Genomic DNA, 21505 nt, shown 5'->3' on the forward strand with positions numbered 1-21505 from the left:
GAAGTTCACTGACACCGCTTTCTTCTCTTACTATGTACAGTGGGCATCTGGTATCAGGGGAAGGGGCAGAGGGAGACATTAGAGTTAACCCGAGGCTGACAATAACCCACCCGAGTGTGAGCGTTGACAGCTAACTGCCACAATCGAGACATGATGGGCCCGTGCTTATTTTAATCATGATGCTTCCTAATTATAGCTCCAGAAGCCAACATCTGAAGTATTATACTTCCCATTTCCTCTCCTGCTGTCAATTCCATCTTCTTCACATGGCAAGACGGCAGCAGAAATTCAACTGGGCAGACTTGGACACTGCACAACCAGATGGTGAAGAAACACTGAGGCAGCAACTCTACTGGAGTTCCGAGACCTCTGGGGGTCTCAGCTCAAAGCGCAGGCCCACATTCTGTATGTAGATGTTAAGAAGGCTACTTACTACCTAACACACTCTTGGGTTGGTGGTAACCATGAAGTCACAGGCATATGGCTGCTAGGGTGAAAGCAGACTCCCGCAGTCCTGACTTCACATAGAACCACAGCTGGACTGAAAAACTTCCTTTTGATCAGATCTAACCTTGACATTTATGAATGGAAACAGGAGGGGAAGACAGAGAGATCACAACCCAGTAGGATGCTCAGACTAGACTTTTTTTTTCCCTTTTCTTTTTAAATTTAAATTATTTTATTTATTTACATTCTAGTCACTCTGGATTCAGCCTAGGGCTTTTTTTTCCCCCCCATCACAGGAGTTTACCATTTGGTCTCTAATTTTCAAGATTTTATTGGCCTGAAGAAACTATATACATTGCCCAAAATAGTGCTATGTTTAAAGATAGCAAAGTCCCATATATATATATATATATATATATATATATATATATATATATATATATAAACAGCCATTACAAGCATTTGATAGCTCATTATCTCAGGCTATTTACTCTAAAAGAAACCCACAAAAAATAATGCAAGAGGATGCTCATTTGGTAGAGCGTTGAGATAGGGAACAGAAACAGATACAGTACCTCCAACCTAGACGTCAGAAGGAAAGGCAGTGGCCATCAAGTTTCCAAGTCTTGAGATTCATCTCTAGAGTGTATCTAGCCAGATGAAGCATCCTAGGCGTGGCAGAGAGCAGCAAGAGCCAGCGCAGCAGAATGGACATCAAATCATTGTCAGTGAGACAGGAAAGACACAGGTATGTTACATCAGTAGTTTTATTACAATACACACTGACACAATTAGAGAAGGAATGTTCTGGCATTTCACGGAAAGCAAAGTAACCATCTAGGCAGTAGTCATCCATATTTTTTTTTCCCAAACAAAAAGCAAGCCTTCACATGCGATAACTCAGGGCAACAGTCTTCTTATTCTTGTCTAGAAAATATCAGCTAAAGAAAACAGCTGTTGTAACGTGAGCCGAGAAGGGAAGTTTTCCTTCAAGCTGTCCAAATCCTACCTTTCATCCAACAGCCTAAATGGCTGTAAGGATACTCCAGGAGGTGATTTGGTTGGGGACTACATGGGGTCTGCTTTTAAGGCCAATGATTACGTCACCACAATTGAAAGGAAAGGATAAGCTGAAAAAGTAAGTCCTATATAATGCTCTTTCCATTTCATTTGAAAGGTCAATGTTACCATAACATTTTAATTCTATCAGAGATCACTGACAAAGCTTGTTACTGTAGCTTCAAAAGGACTCCGCTTTTGCACCGGCTTGGGAGCAGACCATCTATGGAGAAAAGATTCAGTGACCCTGGGGAGCAAGCACTAGATTGCCTGAAGTCCACAGGCAGTTCTGGATCCACCGTGTAAACGACAGAAGGAACCTTGACAATGTCCCCTCAACAATCCTGTAGCAGTCAGGTGTTTAAATCCCTTCAGTGCCCAAATGTACAAAAGCAACCTAAGAAAAAAATTATTATGGCATTTTGAATAAACTTGCTAACATATTACATAACTTGGGAACAATAGCGGCATAAGCCTAGGCACAGCTCTAGTATTCCATACAGAAAAGCACTGCAGATGTAAAGTTCGTTTAAAAACATTAGAACTCAGGTTCATATAAATACAGTTTTGGTTAATCTGTGCTTTGCCAAAAAAATTCCATCAGATCCTTAGCCTGCTAGGTAAAACATTTGGGTTTTCATTTCTGGCTGTATCAATATAAGAATATACACTGTTGCATATACTTTCAGATATGCTTATACATATATAAAATACAGTTCATGAACATTTGTTTTAAATACATATACTTAAAACCTGTGTCCCTAAAATAAATACATTAAGTAAGCTGCTTGCTAGTTGCTAATTCTGAATTCCTTCACAAGCCAATCAGAACAAGTTTTACAACGGCAGGGACCATGAGCTGCCTTTAAACCTACTGTCTAGAGTCAACACTGAGGTGCAGCTCAGGAATGGAAGACCACCTCCAAGCACAGGTGCAGCTGGAGCAATGGGAGCAACGTCTTCATGTCCTCCATGACCAGTCTCAGCAATGCCTCTGCATCTGTCCAGTGGGAGGCCAGCATTTCCTAGCCAACACTTTGTTCAGCTGACGTTACCTTCTAGGCAAAGCTGCCACTGTGTCTGAAGCACTGTTTGAGAGAAATAACACAACAGCGGTTGTGCTTGCTGCTGTTCCCAGAGATCACAGTGAGTGGGTAAAGCAGGAGGAGCCCTGCTGTCTGAAAGCAGCAATGCTCCCAGACAGCAGCACATGAAGGTAAGTGCCACAAAGGAACTCAAAACCACTGCCAGGATGGTAACCCCAGACATCTGACGCCATGGTTCAAACAAGAGACATAGTAAAATGCTCAAAATCGTTTCTAAAGAAAGGATACAATTCACAAGAGAATGGAGCTTCATTACTGTTTTTACACCCCACTCTCACAGAAAACAAAAACAGAAGAACTTCTTAAAATGGTATAGCCAGACCAAACTGTTTAATGTACATAATACTTGACCTTGTCATTGCTCAGAATATAAAAAATTGAGAAATATAAGAAATCCATGATAAGTTAGTGAGAAAATTTCTAATGCCAGTGCCCACATTTTAAAGAGGAAAACTTAAAATCCAACATTTAAAAAACGCAATATGCTTACAGCTTCCGATTGCTAGTTATGAATCAAATGTAAAGGTATCTATTCACATACAAACAAGGCCTCTATTTCATTAACTTCAATCTGATTTAAACCTTTGGATATTTCAATCTGTAGACTCCACAGGGTAAGGCTGAATTTATCAGGTATAAATAAAATATTTAGGTCCATGATGTACTGTAGTTCCAAGGAAACAAATGTACCAAATATATACAGGCTGACTATGTCTTCCCTTAAAACACGTGTACCAGTACAAAGCCACGCTGTCTCTTTAATTTCTCTGGTTGAGAAAATGAGACAACAGCATTTTTCTTCCTCTCAGAGGCAGGGACTAGGTTGGCCGATGCAGTCTTTTGGGCGGTGGGGGCGGCATGAGCTCTGTGTCAGGGTCCAGGGGATACTTTCGCTTCTGTCCCTGGGCGGCTGCTGCACATCTGTCAATGAATTCAAACAGCATCTCCTTGGTGACAGGGTTCGAGATGCTATTGCACACAGCTGTGGACAAAGGAGGAAAACATCTCAGGTGATTAAGGCAGCTGACTCACTACAGGCTGAGGATGTCTTCATGCAGCTCTGTGAAATCATGGCGTTTCATGATGGGCAAGCAGGCTTCAGGTGCTGTTTTAGTGGTTACTCATTGCTAGAGTATTAATTTTAAGCAAAGATGTTAAGGGGTTTTAATCTAGTACAGCATACTTCATGAAAATCTGTATTTAATTAAAACTTCTATGCAGGAAAGTATACTACAGTTTTTAAGTCATTCTGTCAGAAAGATGTCCATTCTGTGAAATACAACAATAATAGCCAATGCCACTATAGAATAGGAAGTTTTCATGGTAGCTTCCATCCATATTGTTATTTTAATCACTTAGTTGAAGAACATATAATAAAATAGCCTAATAAACAAAACATCTTTTCTTGAGTAATGAAAATTTTTTTTCTCATTTTATGATGTTTTATTTGTTTGTTTGTTTATTTGTTTTCGGAAAGAGGGAGAAAAGAATGGAATGAACTCATCTTGTCTGAGCATATATGTTACTTCCAAAAAAGGCCCCTGAATGTGAAATAGTATCTTTTAAAGTGAAAGAGTGAACTGGCTGCCTATCTCCTCTTCCTGCTTTTCAGGACCCTGATCACCACCAGCAGTGGACACTGGACAAGTGAGCCGCCGCCCACTGCAGTGATCTAGCCTTTTATAAACCACCTCTACTGTCAGTACATCTGACACATGGAGATGAAGCTCCAAGGCATTCACACTACAGCCAAAGAGCATTCTGAAGGATAGCAGGGCAGTTCTTATGTTTTACAGTTTTCATTTACTTTCTCTCCATTGTTTGTAAAGTTATTTTAGGAGCTAGAAATTACATTTTTCCCTTGCTAATTCTGCTTCTTACCCATCTGGCAAACAATTGTTTTAATAGTTTTGAATAGATCAGAAATTATCATGGCTTTTTTTTCAAACCATTCATTAAGTTAATCTAGTATGCAACCATCACCCTTCCCTCTTTTGCCCTTTCAGGCACACAGGGCAGCTCCTTAGCAACTAACAAGGTCCAGGCCTGACTACTTAACCCATCATTCAGGACAGCATCAACAGGACATGTGGTCTTTGACGACATAATTTTCTGAATTTACTGTATTGGTCACTCTCATACTCACCCATGGCTGTGTTGTAGGCATTTGGGAAACTTTTGTCTATCCTCTGTCTCATGAAGACCCAGCTATTGTTCTCAAATTTGCATTCTATAATTTTGTTGTCATACTGTTTTAGTTCTTTTGTCACCTGTTTTAAAAGAGAATTGATGAAAATATTTTAAATCATTTGAAAGGCTTTTTGCTTCTACTGTGTGACAGACACATTAGGAAATGCCAAAAACACCTCAGTAATTCCTCAAGCGGAGCTCTTTGTCATCTGAAGTGTCTGATCAAGCCTGAAGATATGGTGCACACTCCCAGTACACATGCTCATGTATCTGACACTTCAGAGTTGTGAAAATGGCTGTCAATAGATAGCAATTAAAAGAAGCTAAGCAGAAAGCAGCCACTTCTGGGCCAAATGCAAATATGTTACCATGGGGACAATGCCTTCAATCCTGTCTGTGTTTCTATGGCTTTCAGACAATGAGTTCACTGCTTAGGGTTCACCAACTTTCAGAAAGATCTCATCATGTAGATTCCTATGTCACCCCCACCCCCATTATCTTTATTATAGATAAAAAGCTACATAAAAATAAATACTAGGACCAAATCAGTCAGTTTTTAAATCCAAACTTATTCCTCGGGCTATTTTCCCCTTCATTCTTGCAGAGAGTATAGATTTAGAAAGGAAACTATGCTGGCTTTAGCTGGTGTGTTTCTTGGCTTCTTTACCTCAGATGATTGAATATGGATTACAACATACTCTATCAAAGCCACCAAGTATCCATGGTAACTATGGTACGTCTGAGAAGATATTCCATCAGGCTAGGAGGATGGTTTTCATAAAAGGAACCTAAAGCTTATCTCTGCACTTTTCCAATCAAATGCCAGTCATGGTAATATTTGAATTCTGTCTTCATCCTTCAGAACTAACAACACACACTCTCTTACAATATGGTAGATTGTAATCACTAAACTTCATTAGCATTATTTGAAATGCTCTCATTTTCTGCCCACATATTCACTACCACCTAGGAAGATGAAGAGATACAAATTTTTAGAAGCTGCTTTCAATTTAGATTAGTCAGGGTGTGTCTTCATAAAAACTTTCCAATTGTCTTTCCTCTAAATGAATATTGCATTTGATTGGATGGATCATTTGCATTTTCAACAGGTCTAATAACTGGTCCAAAACCAAGGTCTACAGGCCCAGCCTCTGTAAACTTAACCCCTCTATAGATGCTCTCTGTACTGCCTGCTCTAGTTGTTTTTTATATATATATATTACACACACAGATATTCAGAATATCCATATATATTTATATATATATCAGCATGTCCCCAAATTCCTGATTTTTCAGTTTTAATTTTCCATGTACTATGAGATCACAGGTATATGCTATTAAATCTATCTTGGGGCGGGGTGCGGGGGGGGGGGACACGCTATTTTGCTAATTCCTGTGATCTACTTGTCTGTGTCAGTGATGAAGTGTGCTATTTAAAGCACTGGAGCTTTGCAATAGAAGCCAGGGGTGTGAGGCCTGCAACTTTGCTATTTGTCAGCTATTTGGAATTCCTTAAGAGTCCATGTGAATGCTAGCACAGCTTTTCTACTTCTACAAAAGACACTGTTAGGACTTTGTTCCGTTTATGCAGGATCTCAAGACTGCTGTTAAGTTCTATGGATATTCTGATAACATTCTCTCCTGAGCCATGACTACTCAAAAGCTTTCCATTTATTTCTATCTTCTTTTATTTCTTTTAACAAGAAACACTGCTTATGATTTTAAGCAACTTTACAAGTAAACTCACTAAAGGAATCATGCTGACACCAAAAGGCATACTCTGAAAACAGCTGTCAGCAAAACCACATCTTCGGCATTTTGGAAGCTAGTTACTGGCTAGCAACTGGAAGTTAAGTATCATAAAGCTTATCACTCTTGTGTTCTCAGTTTCAGACTTAAGCAGCAGTATTATTATCTATCTGCTATAGCTGCTTGGCCAAATACTACCAATCTGGAAAAATATTTCTAGAAAATGAATGCACCAGCCACTACTACTTTAAATTGATGTCCATATTCAACAAGAAACAGTGTTCTTCACTAGTTACATTTAATTGGGAAAAAAAATACCATCTCTCATATGTAACACACTAAAGTTTTCACTAATGGTCACATAAATTAGAGTACAGAAGAGTGACTTAATTTCAGCATCCATATTCTTCTGAAGGCAATTACATATCATTATTAACTGAAAGAGGACCCCTGCTGTCTTCTATATCAACTTTGTTATCCTAGTTTGAGTTCCTGAGTATGTAAATATTTATAAATTAGAATTTCAGACTTTACCCATTATTACATTAAATTTATTTACTAATTTGAATAGGAGCATACTTTCAGATCATAAAAGCAACGCACAAAAACAATTAGTTGGCAACCTGCACAAAGTGGGTGAAACTACTTGTGATGGTAGAGCAGGAGCCTGCATCTAGCTGCCCCGCTGGGTAGCCATATCAAGTGAGCATCTTAGAGAGAGCCTTCAGTTTGCTCTGAAGCCATTAAAAACAAAACAAAACTACAAAAGGAAAAACCTAAAATACCCCCCACACCAAGAGAGGTGCTACAAGTTTCTTCTTTTTTCACATTTAATTTGGAAAGATTTAAGATTGGCAGGAAAATTGTAAAGGTGGTAGGGGGAATTTCCTATTTTCTTTTTAATAATTTTTATTAGATACTTTCTTCATTTACATTTCAAATGCTATTCCCAAAGCCCCCTATACCCTCCCCCAGCCCTGTTCCCCAACTCCCGCTTCCTGGCCTTGGCATTCCCTTGTACTGGCCTATTTACTTCTGCTAACATTTATATTTTATTTATCAGCATACAGCTACCAGTTAACACTGGTATAACATAAACTGAAGACTATCAAGATTTCTACTTTATTATCTATAATAGGATGCAATCCAGGAAACCACTTGAACTGCCACATGTTAGGTTTCTTCCAATCTATAGTAATTAATTAGACAGTCCTCGGGCTTGTTCTTTTTTTCTGTCTATCTGTCTGTCTGTCTAGGCTCTATAACCCAGGCTTGCTTTTTATAATTGCAACCTTCCCATATGAGTTCTCTCAAGCACTGGGATTACAGGCATGAGCCGCCACACCCAGGCGCCTGAATAATTAAGAGTGCTGTCAGATGTTTCAAGAATGATGCTAAAATTAGGATTTTTTAAAATTGGTGTTTGCTCATGATAAAGAGCTTGTGGCTGTGTCGAGGAGTGCCCTCTGGTCTTTCCACACTATACTAGTTCCCTGTGTTACTGTTGACGGTAACTCTGATTACTTAGTCAAGGTTCTTATTTGCCAGGTTTCTTCTATTGGTTGCTGAGTTATGTGTCTAGTCTGACTTCAAGGACAGGAAATTGAAAGTCCACTTCTTGGAAAGGGTTATTAAAGACTATGTAGTGTTCATTTATTTTACTTATTTTAAACTTCACATGCATGGATGTGTTGTTGCCTGAGCGTGTACCACTTGTGTCCTTGATACCATAAGAGATCAGAAAAAGGAGTCAAACTCCTGGAACTGGAGTTACAGATGGCTGTGATCCCATGTGGGTGCTGGGGATCAATCCCAGGTCTTCTGGAAGAGTAGCAAGTCCTTTTAACAGCTGGGCGAACTCTCCAGGCCAATGTGGAATTTATTTATAACACAACTTATACATTTTGGAGGGATATCTTCTGAGGCTGTGCAGTAACTCCATTTCCCCATGTTTCAATCATGACTTTCCCTTATCCATCCACAAACGTGCCTACAGTAATTACTAGTGAAGCATCCAGGGGACTCTCAACTGCCTGCCTGCCTTCCTTCCTTACTACTCTTGTATTTGCACTGGACTTCTACATGGGAAAATAACATTTTCTTTTATATAATTTATTCATTGGGCATTTGGTACGTGTCAAGCATTATGAATCAGCAATCAATATGTGAACCATAATCTTTTTTTTTTTTTTGGTCTTTTTTTGTCTCACTCTATGGTCCGTGCTTGTCTGTAACTCACTATGTAATAACTACTGGCCTCAAACCTGCAGACATGGTTACAGGAGGTAGGCGCTAAGGCTTCAAAAGTCCGTGACATTCCATGAGCTCTTTCTGCTTTGTGCTTGTGGATCAGATGGAAGGTCTACGCTACTGCTCTATCACCATGACTGCCTATGCTCCCTGACACAATAGACATGAATTCTGTGATGTTTGTTTAAGTAAGATTGGCTCCTGTAGGTTCATATATTTAAGTGCTTAGGGAGTGGCATTAAGAGGTTTGGCCTTGGAGTAGGGGTGGGCTTGTTGGAGGAAGTATGCCACTGGAGATAAGACTATGGGGTTTCAGAAGCTGCTAGGCCCAGGGTCTCTCTCTTCCAGATCCAGCTGTAGAGTCTCGCTGTTCTCCAGCATCATATCTGCCTAGGCACCTCTGTGCTTCCCACCAGGATGATAATGGACTACATTTCTGAACCTGTACATAGGTCTCAATTAAATGTTTTCTTTTGGAAGAGCTACTATGAACATGGTATCTCTTCACAGCAATAAAAACCCTAAGACAGACAAACTGTATGAAAAAGTGAGCTCCCAAATGAAATGTCATCATTTTATAAGTTACCTGCTCAGTGTTTTGTTATGGAATTGAAAAGTAACTAAGATACATGGGAATGGACTAGGAGAAGGAAATGCATGCTTCAAATTAGTGATGAGCAATGGGTCCAAAGACCCATGGTAAAAACTTATATAATCCTAGCATACTGCTTAGGGTTTGACCGTGTGTGTGTGTGGTGTGTGTGTGTGTGTGTGTGTGTGTGTGTGTGTGTGTGTGTGTGAGAGAGAGAGAGAGAGAGAGAGAGAGAGAGAGAGAGAGAGAGAGATCCCCCATGAGCCTTCGGGCTGGTTTCATATACATTTGACACATTGGCAAACTTCTTCCAGCCCACATACAACCCCCTTTCATATGCTTGTATACTCCAGTTGCCTATGTGATACTACTTTGCTTTGTTTTGATTTCCTTTGTGATAAAGACAAAACCTAGGGGCTCAAGCTTGCTAATTATTCTACCAAAGACCTGGGCCCCACCCCATCCCAAAGACTTCTCAAGTCTAACATGTTCTGCTTGTCATCTTCTTCCTAATCTATTTCTTCTTATCACTTTCCAAAAACTGGCAACGTTTATGACAGAAACCCTGATGTCCTGACTCTTTCTCTTTGTTTATTCTCATATTTAATCCATTAGAGGATTTACTAATTCCACATACAAAAATTTGTTTTTTCTCTTTATTTTACTACCCTGGTTTTAAAGTTCATAATCCAAGACACCTCTGCTTTGTAAATTGTCTCCCCGCCCCTCCAACTTTTATGCTAAAGCTAGATTTACTTTAGAAAAATATAAGCCAAATTGTAATCCCTTGCTTAAGAGAAAATATCTGCCAGGCTGGAAAGGAGGAAATAGATTTGTCATGATTCCCAGATGACAACACTTACATAGAAGGACTGTATAAAGAGGTTCTTAACAACTTCAAGTTTAAAAAGGTTACAGAACACAAGAATATAACACACACAGAAGTCACTATCTGAACACTAGAAACTAAAACGACAAAATAAGGTATAAGTCTTAATAACTCAGCTGGGCACGGTAGCAGACACCTGTGACCCAAGTTATCCAGGAGGCTGAGGCAAGCTTGAGTCTAGCCTGAGCTATACAGTTAATACCTGAGAGAGAGAGACTTGAAATTTGTAGCCTCTATTACACTGTTAATTACAAAATATCAATCAAAGAAAAAAGGGAGGGGTAAATAAATGTAGAGATATAGATTGAAAGACCCAATATTGTTGCCATCTTTCTTCCCAAAATGATCTACAAATTCAACACAATCACAAGGAAAACCTCAACAAATCTCCCCACCCCCACCGGCACCAATACAGGGTTTTACTACGAAGGTCAAGTTGGGCTTAAACTTAATGATTTTCCTGCCTCGGTCTCTAAGTAGTGGCATTTCAGGCATGTGCCACCATGCCCAATTAAAATTATTACCCAACACCGACACCTAATTTCAAATGAATTTTAGTGAAAAGACAAAGGAACTAAGGAACCAAGCTTTGCATGGCTATGCATGCCTATAATCCTAGTATTTTCTAAGAAAAGGAAGGAGCAGGAGTTTAGGGTCATCCTATGCTACATAGTGAGACCATGGTTGGCCTGGACTAGAAGATGGTATCTTAAAGCATATCACAAACACAATACAACATTAGCATAGCACAACACAGGAAAGAGTATATGTATATGCCCTACAACTGGTGAAAAGATAAACTACAAGTACAACGGTACAGTGAAATACTATCAAGAAATACCATCTACTGGTAAATTCAATAACACTGAATTACAAGTGCAATGTGCAAAATCTGAACAATGATTCTGTAAAAGCCACTAAGTAAATCACTTCCCAGGGCATGGCAGAGAAAAGAGTTACAGGAACAGATCAGTGGCAATGGGGTAAAGAAGGAGGTGAACAAGTACAGGGACCATCTTGTGAGGAGCTGAGAAAAGGACAAAACTGTTTTCCATATTGATTCAGTGGTAGCTGTGTGCCCACACACATCTATCGAAACTCACAGAAGTGGACACCAGTAAGTTACTTTAGCATAAACAAACTATAATGTGAACTGAGACGAAAACAAACTTTGTATTGATTAAAAATACATGTATATTTAATCATATCCTTGCCCAATGATTTCTCCCCTCAAAGTCCTAAGTGAAACAGTCCCCTACGCCATCCTAACGTCTATAAATTATCACAGTGTGCCTTATACTTTTCATTTGCACTGTTTATCATTATCTGTAAATTAGCTATTCACTGTTGATTTAATCTGTCCACTAGAGTGACTAATAATAATTGCTAATAGCTTCATTGGTATTGAGTACTATTCAAAGTAATTTATAAATTAATTTTTTGAATCCTCACAACTCTAGGAAGTAGGTATTATTACTAGCCACATTTTATATAGAGAAAAGCAGGCACCAAGGAGTTAGGTAATTTAACAAGTGTTTAATAGGTAATATTGAAGAAACATACTATGTCTACAAGATTAATAATCATATTTAATTTAGGCTTAACAAAATCCAGAGGAATTCTAGATCTAAAGACCAAAACCAGAGAATTTATAAAATTTGTATAAGGACGAAGCTAACTTGTTTTATTATCAAAATTCAAAATTTTGAACTAAGGGTGTGGCTCAGTGGTAAAGTTGTGCCTAGAATGGGTTGGATTTGTAGCATTGAAAATAAGTGAGTCAAAATAAAATTGTGCTCTTTTTTTTTTTCCTCCCAGGAATCTAAGCTCCAGGTGAAAAAGACACTGCAGAAAGCAAAGGCAGAATACACTCATGCACAATTTTACTTGTAGCATAAAGAACTCTGTCAATCAGTTACTTCCAAAGATACCATTTCCTCTGGAAAGTTTGTAGGCATGAACGGAACTGCTGTGTGACTGATGAAGGGCAGAGGACACACACTAGCTGAACTTCTTCTCTTCCTAAGTGTGTGTGTATCATTCTGACCTGGATCACTTCTACTGTTTGCTATTCTACTCGTAGTGCTACCAGAAATCATAGCAAATTACAAGATTTCTCAGCCATTAAGGATTCACAATAGGTTAATTTTAAAATGGGCTACATCTCACAGCTGCAAAGCTTTTGTTTTTTGTTTGATTTTTAGACCAAATGAGAAGCCATTATTGGAACAAATGACCTTCACATAGGAATGGCTAGCAAAAAGAAAAGACCCCAGTAGAGAAACAGGCACCTCTGCCAGGTGAGGTTACTGAGGTAATGACAATGGCTCAGGAAACTGATGAATTCTATGACACAATACACTGGCTCCCTGTCTATTTAGTACAGACATGTTGAGAATTACAAACAGACCAAGAATTCACTGCATGCTTAAAATAATAAAACAGATGAACAAGGAAAGCTTTACCTTCTAACAAAAGGCAGAGGGTTGTGCTACTTTCACACCACTATATTTTGCAGGAGGCTCCTGCTGTAAGTTGCAGGGTTTGTAGCTGGGTGATGGTGATGACTGCTTTTCTCCTCCAGTAGTATACAAAGTAACTTCGAGTACCACAAATGCTAGTCAGCAGGGGTAAAGCTTTCTGCTGAATATCAACCCAACTTCTTCCTATTTGATGGCATACGTAAATGATGTCTTCAGCAACAGGCCTTACTATCAGGTAATGAAGGGTAATAAACAGCCTTTATAACAGCCTGGGGTGTCTGGAGGCTAGGGCAATGGGCCCCGTTTGGGATATGAGTCAGTAAGATATAATGAATTTCTGGCACTGGAGTTTTTAGTGGCATGACATGTAGCGCTGGAGCAGAGACTGTGAGTACTGATATATATTATGTATTAGTAGTACTGGGCTTCATACAGCTTTCCAAAGGCCTCCACGTTAGCTGTTCTTCCCCACATTCCCTCCTTATCCTGTTTTCCTATCTCTCTCCCCAGTTAATCCTACTCTAGCTTCCCCTTCATCTCATCATTACACTATATTTACCCTTCTAGAAAAATACACTCTTACCTTTGGCCCCTAACTAGCTACCTAACAAATATTGTAATATTTGTCTTTTGGAGTCTGGGTTACTTCACTCACAATGATTGCTTCTGGCTCTTTCAATTTACCTGCAACCTTTATAATTCTTTTCTTCTTTCCTTTTTTGAGACAGGATATCACTATGTAGTTCTGGCTGTCCTGAACTCATAATGTAGACTAGACTTCCTTAAACTTACACATGTCTGCCCGTCTCTGCCTCCAAAACGCTAAGATTAAAGCTGTGTGTCACTATGCCTGGCTCAATTTCATTTTTCTTAAGCAGTGGATAATATTCCATTAAGTAAATGTACCACATTTTCATTATCCATTTGTCCTATTTAGGGTTTTGTCACTGTGACTAGATGCCACAACCAAGGCAACTCTTATAAAGGAAAACATTTAATTGGGGCTGACTTATAGGTTCAGTCCATTATTGTCACAGCAGAAAGGATGATGGTATGCACGTAGTCATGGTGATGGAGAAGTAGCTAAGAGGTCTACATTTGGATTGGCAAGCAGTAGGAAGAGAGAGTGACAAGGGTTCTGGCTTAAGCTTCGGAAACCTCAAAGCCTACCTACCCCTTGTGATACATTTCCTCCAGCAAGGCCACACCTACTCCAACAAGGCCATACCTCCAATATTGTCTCTCCCTATGAGTTTATGGGGCCATTTTTACTTAAACCACCACACCATTCATGGACATCTAAGGTGTTTCCTTTTTCTGGCTATTGTGAATAGAGCAGCCATAAACATGGATAAACAAGTATCTCTATAGTAAGATATGGAGTCCTTTGGGTACAGAATGGTATAGCCAGATCTCATGGTAGATTCATATTTAGCTTTTGATGAACTTCAACATTTATTTCCATAGTGGGCCTACCAGTTTGCATTTCCACTAGCAGTGAGTAAGTGCTTTCCTTCCCTAGCATTCTTGTGTGTGTAAGCTGGCACTGTGCTATTGACCTTGGCCATTTCAACTGGGTAAGATGAAACTCAAAGTAGTTTTAATGTATATGTTCCTAATGACAAAGGCTATTGAACATATCTTTGTTTCTCAGTCATTTGTGCTTCATCTTTGGAGCACTCTCTGCTTCAATATACCATTTTTAATTGGGCTGTTTCTTGATGTCCAGTTTCTTTAGTTCTTTATATATTCTAAATATTAATTCTCTATTAGGTATGTAATTAGTAAAGATATTTTCCAACTCTGTACCCTACTCCTTTGCCCAAATGATAGTGTCTTTGCTGTACAGAATTTTCTGTGCTTCATGAATACTATTCATCAATGTCCTTGGTGCTTGTGCTATCAGCATCTTCTTTAGAGCGTCTTTCCTGTGCCACTGAGTTCAAGACCATCCCAACAACTCTCTCTCTCTCTCTCTCAAGATTATTTTATGTATGTAAACAGGTATGTATGTACGTATATATGTACATAGCTGCTCTTTTCAGACATACCGGAAGAGGGCATCAGATTCTATTACAGATGATTTTGAGCCACCATATGGCTGCTGAGAATTGAACTCAGGACCTCTAGAAGAACAGACAGTATGCTTAACCACTGAGCCATCTCTCCAGCCTGACAACTTTTTCTTCTATCCATGCTATCCTGATGTCTTGTTCAAGTTCTTGGTCTGTTTCAGTTGAGTTCTGTGCAGGTGATAGATACAGATCTATTTTCATTCTTCTGCATGCAGCTATCCCATCTAACCAGAACCATTTGTTGAAGATGCTCTATTTTCTCCCTTATATATTTCTGGCTTCTTTGTTTAAAAAAAAAAATCAGGTATCCATAGGTATACAGAATTATGCCTGGGTGTTCGATTTGATTCCATTGATCTACATATCTGTTTTTTTCCAATATTATGTTGTATTTTATTATTATAAATCTAGAATATACAACTGGGTATCTGGAGATGTTCTTTTATTATTCAAGACTCTTTTGGCTATCTTTTTTGTGTGACACATATCTGTGTTTCCCTATTAAAGTTTTTTTTTCCCCCAATTTCTGTGAAGAACTATATTGGAATTTGATGGGGACTGAATTGAATCTCTTGAAAGCTTTTAGTAGTAGTTAAGACCTAGGCTGGGTCTGCTCTGGAAGGCAGCCTATGGGGGTGGAGTGAGCTTTGGCAGGGGTAAGACTTGGTCTTGCAGAAGCAGAGGTTGCTTAATATTAATAATATTTACTCTTCTTGATTCCGATGGCTTCAAGAGAATTATCACCTGTTGCTTAGCAGCCCTGGGAATAAATAAAGAATTAATTGCTAGGGCTCCTTTCTCTCTTGCTAGGGAGTCTCACCTCTCATTGGCCAGGTAAGAGGGAGGCTGGGAGCAATTAACTTTTATTGAACCAAGAAAATAAAAGTCACGCATGCAGAATGAAGCACTTTTACACATGCAAATATGCACAGAAACACATATACATTCACACATACATATTTTTACATACATACTTTGGCCAGGCCCAGATACATGTCTCATTAACTTACATACTCCCATCTCTATTTACACATATGCATATTTATATACATATGCATGTGTACACACATGTACACACGTGTACACACACACACACAATTTGATGGCTGAAGCAGAAGCCTGAGCACTGAAAGAACTCATTCTGGATGAAAACTAAGCACCAACCTCTATTGCATAGAGAAAGAAAAAGTCTCTACCTTTTTATTGAGTATAAAAAAGCCCTGTACTTGTCAGTGAGAAGAAACCTGATGTTAAGAGAAATCCTGTGTCCTAAGAAGCAGCCTGCCTGCTGTTCTCTGCTGCATTCTCTGATCTGTGTTCTATCCTGTCTTGTCTCCCTCTGCCTAGCTCTACTACATTCTTCTGTAATCTGTAGTCTCTCTGCTTGTTTTTCGTCTACTCTCCTTATCTTCTATTCTCTTTCTATCTACTTAATTTCATCATTCTAAGTTTTTGTTCTTTTTTTAGGAGAATAGATCACATGGTATTCTAAGCATCTCCCCTCAAAAGTTCACAAGTTCAAATATAAATTCAAATCATAAATTGACAGGAAACTGCAACAGATATGTTTTGTGTTTCCATTAAGACTAGTTATCTAAACTTTATCTGCCAATAGTTCCGCAGATTCATTTAAAGTTAAAAACTGTAATTCTTTTTTTAAATTTAATTTTATTTTTTTTACTTATTCACTTTACATCCTGCTCACTGCCCCCCCTCCCATTCAACACCCCCATAATCCTTTCCCTGTCCCCTTGTACTCTGAGCGGGTTGGGGGGGGGGGCTTCGTATCCTCCCACCCTGGTACTTCAAGTCTCTGAGAGGTTAAGAGCTCCCTTTCCCACTGAGGATAGACAAGGCAGCCCAGCTAGAAAAACTGTAATTCTTATGTCTAAGTTAATATGGTATGCCAAGAGTCAAAGTATCTACCTAGTATCTCATTGAAGTTTTGTATAGATAAATCCAGTCAATATTTTATCTTTTGTCCTTATACCTACAATAAATCACTCATTTCCTTTTACAACCCTTAGTTAATAGTTTTACAGCCTAAAGGAATAGATTCCTAAATTGTAAATCTGTAGCATGCTGGCTTTCTATCTTAGCTCAATTAACTCATGGCACACGAACACTGGCAGAGTCCTAGTTGCAGTTTTCATATTATAGAGGGCCCCAATTATAGCTCTTTTTTAATAAAGGGATCAATAATCACTAGTATAAATTTGCATAATTCTTGTAGAATCATTAGGAGTTAAGAAATCATCAATTTGTCTATATAATATTACTATAAGATAGTACATTATTGATCTGCAGAAAATCTTCGCAATAGGGTGAGCTAATGCCCAGGCATTGTTATATCAATTTAATGACAGGAAAGACATATCAATAACAACAACAAAAAAAAAATCAATCTGAGATGAAGTCCCTTGGGGCTTGCCTCCAAGAGCTTATTCATCACGGTCCACAGTGAACTATCTCAGGAAATCACCTGCTGACTTTCAACCTATCCTAGATGGCTCCTGAGTGCCTTTTCCCTCATTTTATTAAAAATAGAATTTTCCCCCTTACCTAATATATCCTGATTACAACCCTCCCTTTGCTTTCCTCCACCTCGCCTCCTACCAGGACCCACCCCGTTTCTATTTCTCTTTAGAAAACAAGCCGGCTTCTATGGGAACTGCTTTCTTACAAGTCAGTATTTGAATCTGTAATCACAGACACACCAAGTCTTTTGTGTAGAGCAGCTGTAGCCTGACTTTGGTACAGTCAGCTACCTGGAGGATTTTCTAACTCTTTTATGTGTATAGAGCATGGTCCCTCATCAAGAAAGCAATCTTAAGAGTTACAGAGAAGGTATACAAAGAGAGAGAAAATGGTGTCCAGATTCAGATTCCGTTTTGTGCCCATGTACTCCCTGAATGCTGAGTTTATAGAAACATACCTCATCCTCCTAAGACACTAACTAGAACTTTGATGAAACATTCAAATGAAGTTTAAAATTTGAAGTGATTACAATAAATTAACTACCAACATCATATTCATGAAACACATTCCTAAAATTGAAACACATCTCAATAATCTCATAAAATCAAGTGTTTTAGAACTGAAACTTCAAAACAGAAACCCAACAATCACCAACCAGAGATTCTAACTCTGCAACATGTATGTACTAAAGTGCCTAAAGTGCCCCCCACTCTCTCTACTATTTGTTGTATACAATAAACACTCACAAATTAAGGTTTTTTTTTTTTAAGGAAAAAGCAATTTCATTATTTTAGTAATTTGTACTTTAAGCTTCTTTAAGGACTTAATCTAAATTACTGGTTAGGATTTTTTTCCTTCATAGGAAGAGGGGAGACATGACTTTTATTAATGTCTGTGAGGTAGGAGAACACTTTATGCCTGTCATCAGTCTTTTGAACTGTTTCTGAGAGTGCTAGCATTGGACCAGGCTCTTATGCATGTCAAGCAAGAGCTCTATTTCCTATCGCTATGACTTTTATAATAATGAAGTAAAGGATTGTGTATAGGCTTAAGAATTGTAAACTGCATTACCCCTTCGAAGTAACTGAGACATTCAGCATAGTAAAAGAAAACTATTGCTAAAATTCTATTATCAAGAATAACCAGATGTGGTGACACACATCGGTAGGATAGTCTCAAGAAGTACAGGCAAGAAGATCACACTATCATCCTGGCACCAGTGAGGCAGTTTGGTAGGTAAGGATACTTGCTAACAAGCCTAACCACTTATTTAATTGTCAGAACCTACCAACTCCTGAAAACTTGTCCTCTGACCTCCACTGGTATGCACTGGTATGTGTACCACGGCCACAAATAAATAAAAGAAATTGTAGGAGTTAGGGATGCAGTTAAGAGTATAAGTGTGTACATGAGGCCCTGAACTCAATCTCCAACTCTAAGACAACAACAAAGAAAACGAGTGAATATTAAACTGAAGAGATAACGGGATGAGCCAACAAGTGTTCTTCCCTACTTCAAACTTTAGGAGACATACGGACTAGAGTCTTAAGTCATTAAGTCATGTTATGTTCAAACTATCAAATCTTCAAAAATCTACTGCAATCAGGGAGCTACAGTAAATTTTATTATTATATTCTAAAAGTCTGTTTCCTTCTTCTATCATGTGGGTACTAGGAATTGAACTCAGGCAGTCAGGCTTGGTGGCAAGTACCTTTTCCTTAAACCATTTCCACTAAACCTATATTTTGCTAGTATGTTATTTTCGAAGTACATAAAATGTAATCTGAGTACAACTAAGGTAGATGTAGCCTTTACTTCCCACTGAAAATATCTAACTCCATCTTAGTACTTATTCAAAACACCGTATCAGGTAAATGATATGCTTATGCTTGGCAAGAATGCTGTCCACTAGGAAGCACTTGATGCTTGCTAGAAAAGAAAACAGGCTGGACTCAGCAACCCTGGAGAAGGATATGAACACAATGAACTATGGACACTGAAATCATAGATCAACTGGAATTAACAGCTACCTCCAGGACCTTCCATCAATAGATAGAGAAACACACCCTTTAGTGGCATACAAACTAATAATAATAATACCACCCTACATCTTATTAGACCACAAAAGAACATGAAATTTAAAAGCTATTGCACAACAGAGTAGACAGCCTACATATGGGAGAAAATCTCTGGCAGCTGTTCATGCAGGGGCTGAGGTCCAGAATATCCAGAGAACTGCAAATATTAAACACCAAAACATCATACATGACAACTGGCCAATGAATTAAACAGTTCTTTTATTTTTTAAAAAGGTTCAATATCCTTAGCTATCAGAGAAATGCACACTGAAACTACTTTTAAGATCCTATGTCACCCCAGCGGGATGATTACTATGAAAGAAACACACATGTGCACACACGACCAGAGATGCTAGTGAGGACATACAGAAAGGCAAACCCTTGTTCACTCTTGATGACAACCACTATGGAAATGAGTGTGGGAAGTTTGTCAAAATGAACCTCCGTAGACTCAGCTACACTGCCCATTAATCTCTGCATATGTTTGGTTCTAGTTAGTTTTTACTGCCACCTTCACACACCAGAATCACCAGAAAAGAGGGAACCGCAACTGAAGAACTGCTTCCGACTGATCGATCTGTGGCCGTCTTGTGAGAAATTATTTGATTGACAATTGGTGCAGGAGGGTTCAGTTCACTGTAGGCAGTCCTACCCCTAGCACGTGAGCCTGGATTGTGTACAAAAGCTGGCAGAGAGCAAGCCCATAAGTCACGCAGTCATTTCCAGCTGTCTTTTGTTTCCTTCAGAATAACGCAGGAACAATTTAATACAGCTGTACTAATCCTTAAATACAGTGATCTCACTGGCATTCACTGGAACATTATGTCCATTCATGTTTTCATTATACTGTTATTGTAGTTTCACACATACAAAAATCAACTTAACGTTTTTAAATTATGAGTTAGTAATAAGCAGTGAGATTTTTGAAAGTTTATAAAGGACTACTCCCCCCCCCCCCCCCGGCATGTTAATGTTTGTTGATTTAGTTCAGTACTAGAGCCTAGAACCTACCACATGGTAGCATTCTCAGCTCTGTTTTGTATCTCGTATTTTGGGGCAGGATCTCAGTAATGTGCCAGGTAGGCCTTAAACTTGTGATTTTTCTACCTAATGTTATAGAACTGCCCAGATTTAATACTAGTTTTAACTTCCTACCTCATTTGTAACATTTTGCTATTTTTACTATGAATTATTTTATCTTCTAGAAGAAAATTTTGTTATGCATTATTAAAAAATTTACAAAGCACTAAATATTGAAATCTGTTTCAAAATGATGGCTATCCAGCTACTGCTCTTTCTGAGTACCCAAGTCCATTTTGCAGCACTCACCTTAGGTGGCTCACATCCTCCTGGAACTCTGGCTCCAAGCAATCTAATGCCCTTATCTGGCCTCATGGGCATCTTAACACACAGCATGCCTTTACATAGACATACACACATATTCATTCATACACTGAAACAAAAGTAAACCTTAAAAGAAACTGTATTACTAATATAGCTTTCTTGAGAAATCTAATAGTTTTGCTATGGAATTGTGTCTGTCTGAACCATTCCCCCTGCTCCTACACACATAGCCCCAACACAGACTAAACCATCTTAGCATAAAAAGGCAGCAGGAAGATCTTCTAGGACTTACAACCTGATGGTCCCTAGCATAGGAATGATGTACAGCCAGACTTAGCCTGCTATGGCAGCAAAGAGCTGAATTCTACTTACTACCCAGTTAATCATGCAGGAAAACTACCTGTATCCAACAGGAGAGCAATGGCCTGGCTATTCAGGAAGTGACAGAGCAATTGCAATCTCTCTCCTCCCTTCTCTCTCATCAAGACCATAACTCAAGTTACATTTCTTTTTGCTTGTTTTGTTCGTTTAGCAACTTGTTCTTTATCTTAAATTACTCTTTTTTTTTTTTTTCAAAATCAAGATCTAACAGTGGGAACAATTATGTTAATAATGATAGGGAATTTGTTTGCATTGTTAAATTGAGATTCAAAAACACTTCAATTGACCATACATCTGGGACTGCAAGTAATGGTTATTACATCCATTTTAAATGTCTCCTTATTACAGCTTATTAGAAATGTTAAGTCTGAAATGCAGCACCAT

The 21505-nt window shown here is 38.6% G+C and overlaps 1 protein-coding gene across 3 annotated transcripts in view; it reads right to left on the reverse strand.

The window, feature by feature from the left end:
- Window positions 1-1196: 1196 nt before the first annotated feature.
- Rngtt (RNA guanylyltransferase and 5'-phosphatase) overlaps window positions 1197-21505 on the reverse strand; it is a 193107-nt gene continuing 172798 nt past the window's right edge. For 2 of the 3 annotated variants that reach the window (XM_021159528.3, XM_085839440.1), the window contains exons 15-16: window positions 4759-4882; window positions 1197-3594 (exon numbers count right to left, since the gene is read on the reverse strand). In XM_021159528.3, coding sequence (XP_021015187.1) covers window positions 3431-3594; window positions 4759-4882 — 288 coding nt within the window. In that variant the 3' untranslated portion in view covers window positions 1197-3430. The remainder of the gene's footprint in view (window positions 3595-4758; window positions 4883-21505) is intronic. The other variant, XM_021159529.3, reaches the window with a different exon arrangement.

The sequence above is a fragment of the Mus caroli genome, unplaced genomic scaffold (assembly GCF_978045245.1).
Source record: "Mus caroli unplaced genomic scaffold, Mus_caroli_1 scaffold_6, whole genome shotgun sequence".
Lineage (NCBI taxonomy): Eukaryota > Metazoa > Chordata > Mammalia > Rodentia > Muridae > Mus > Mus caroli.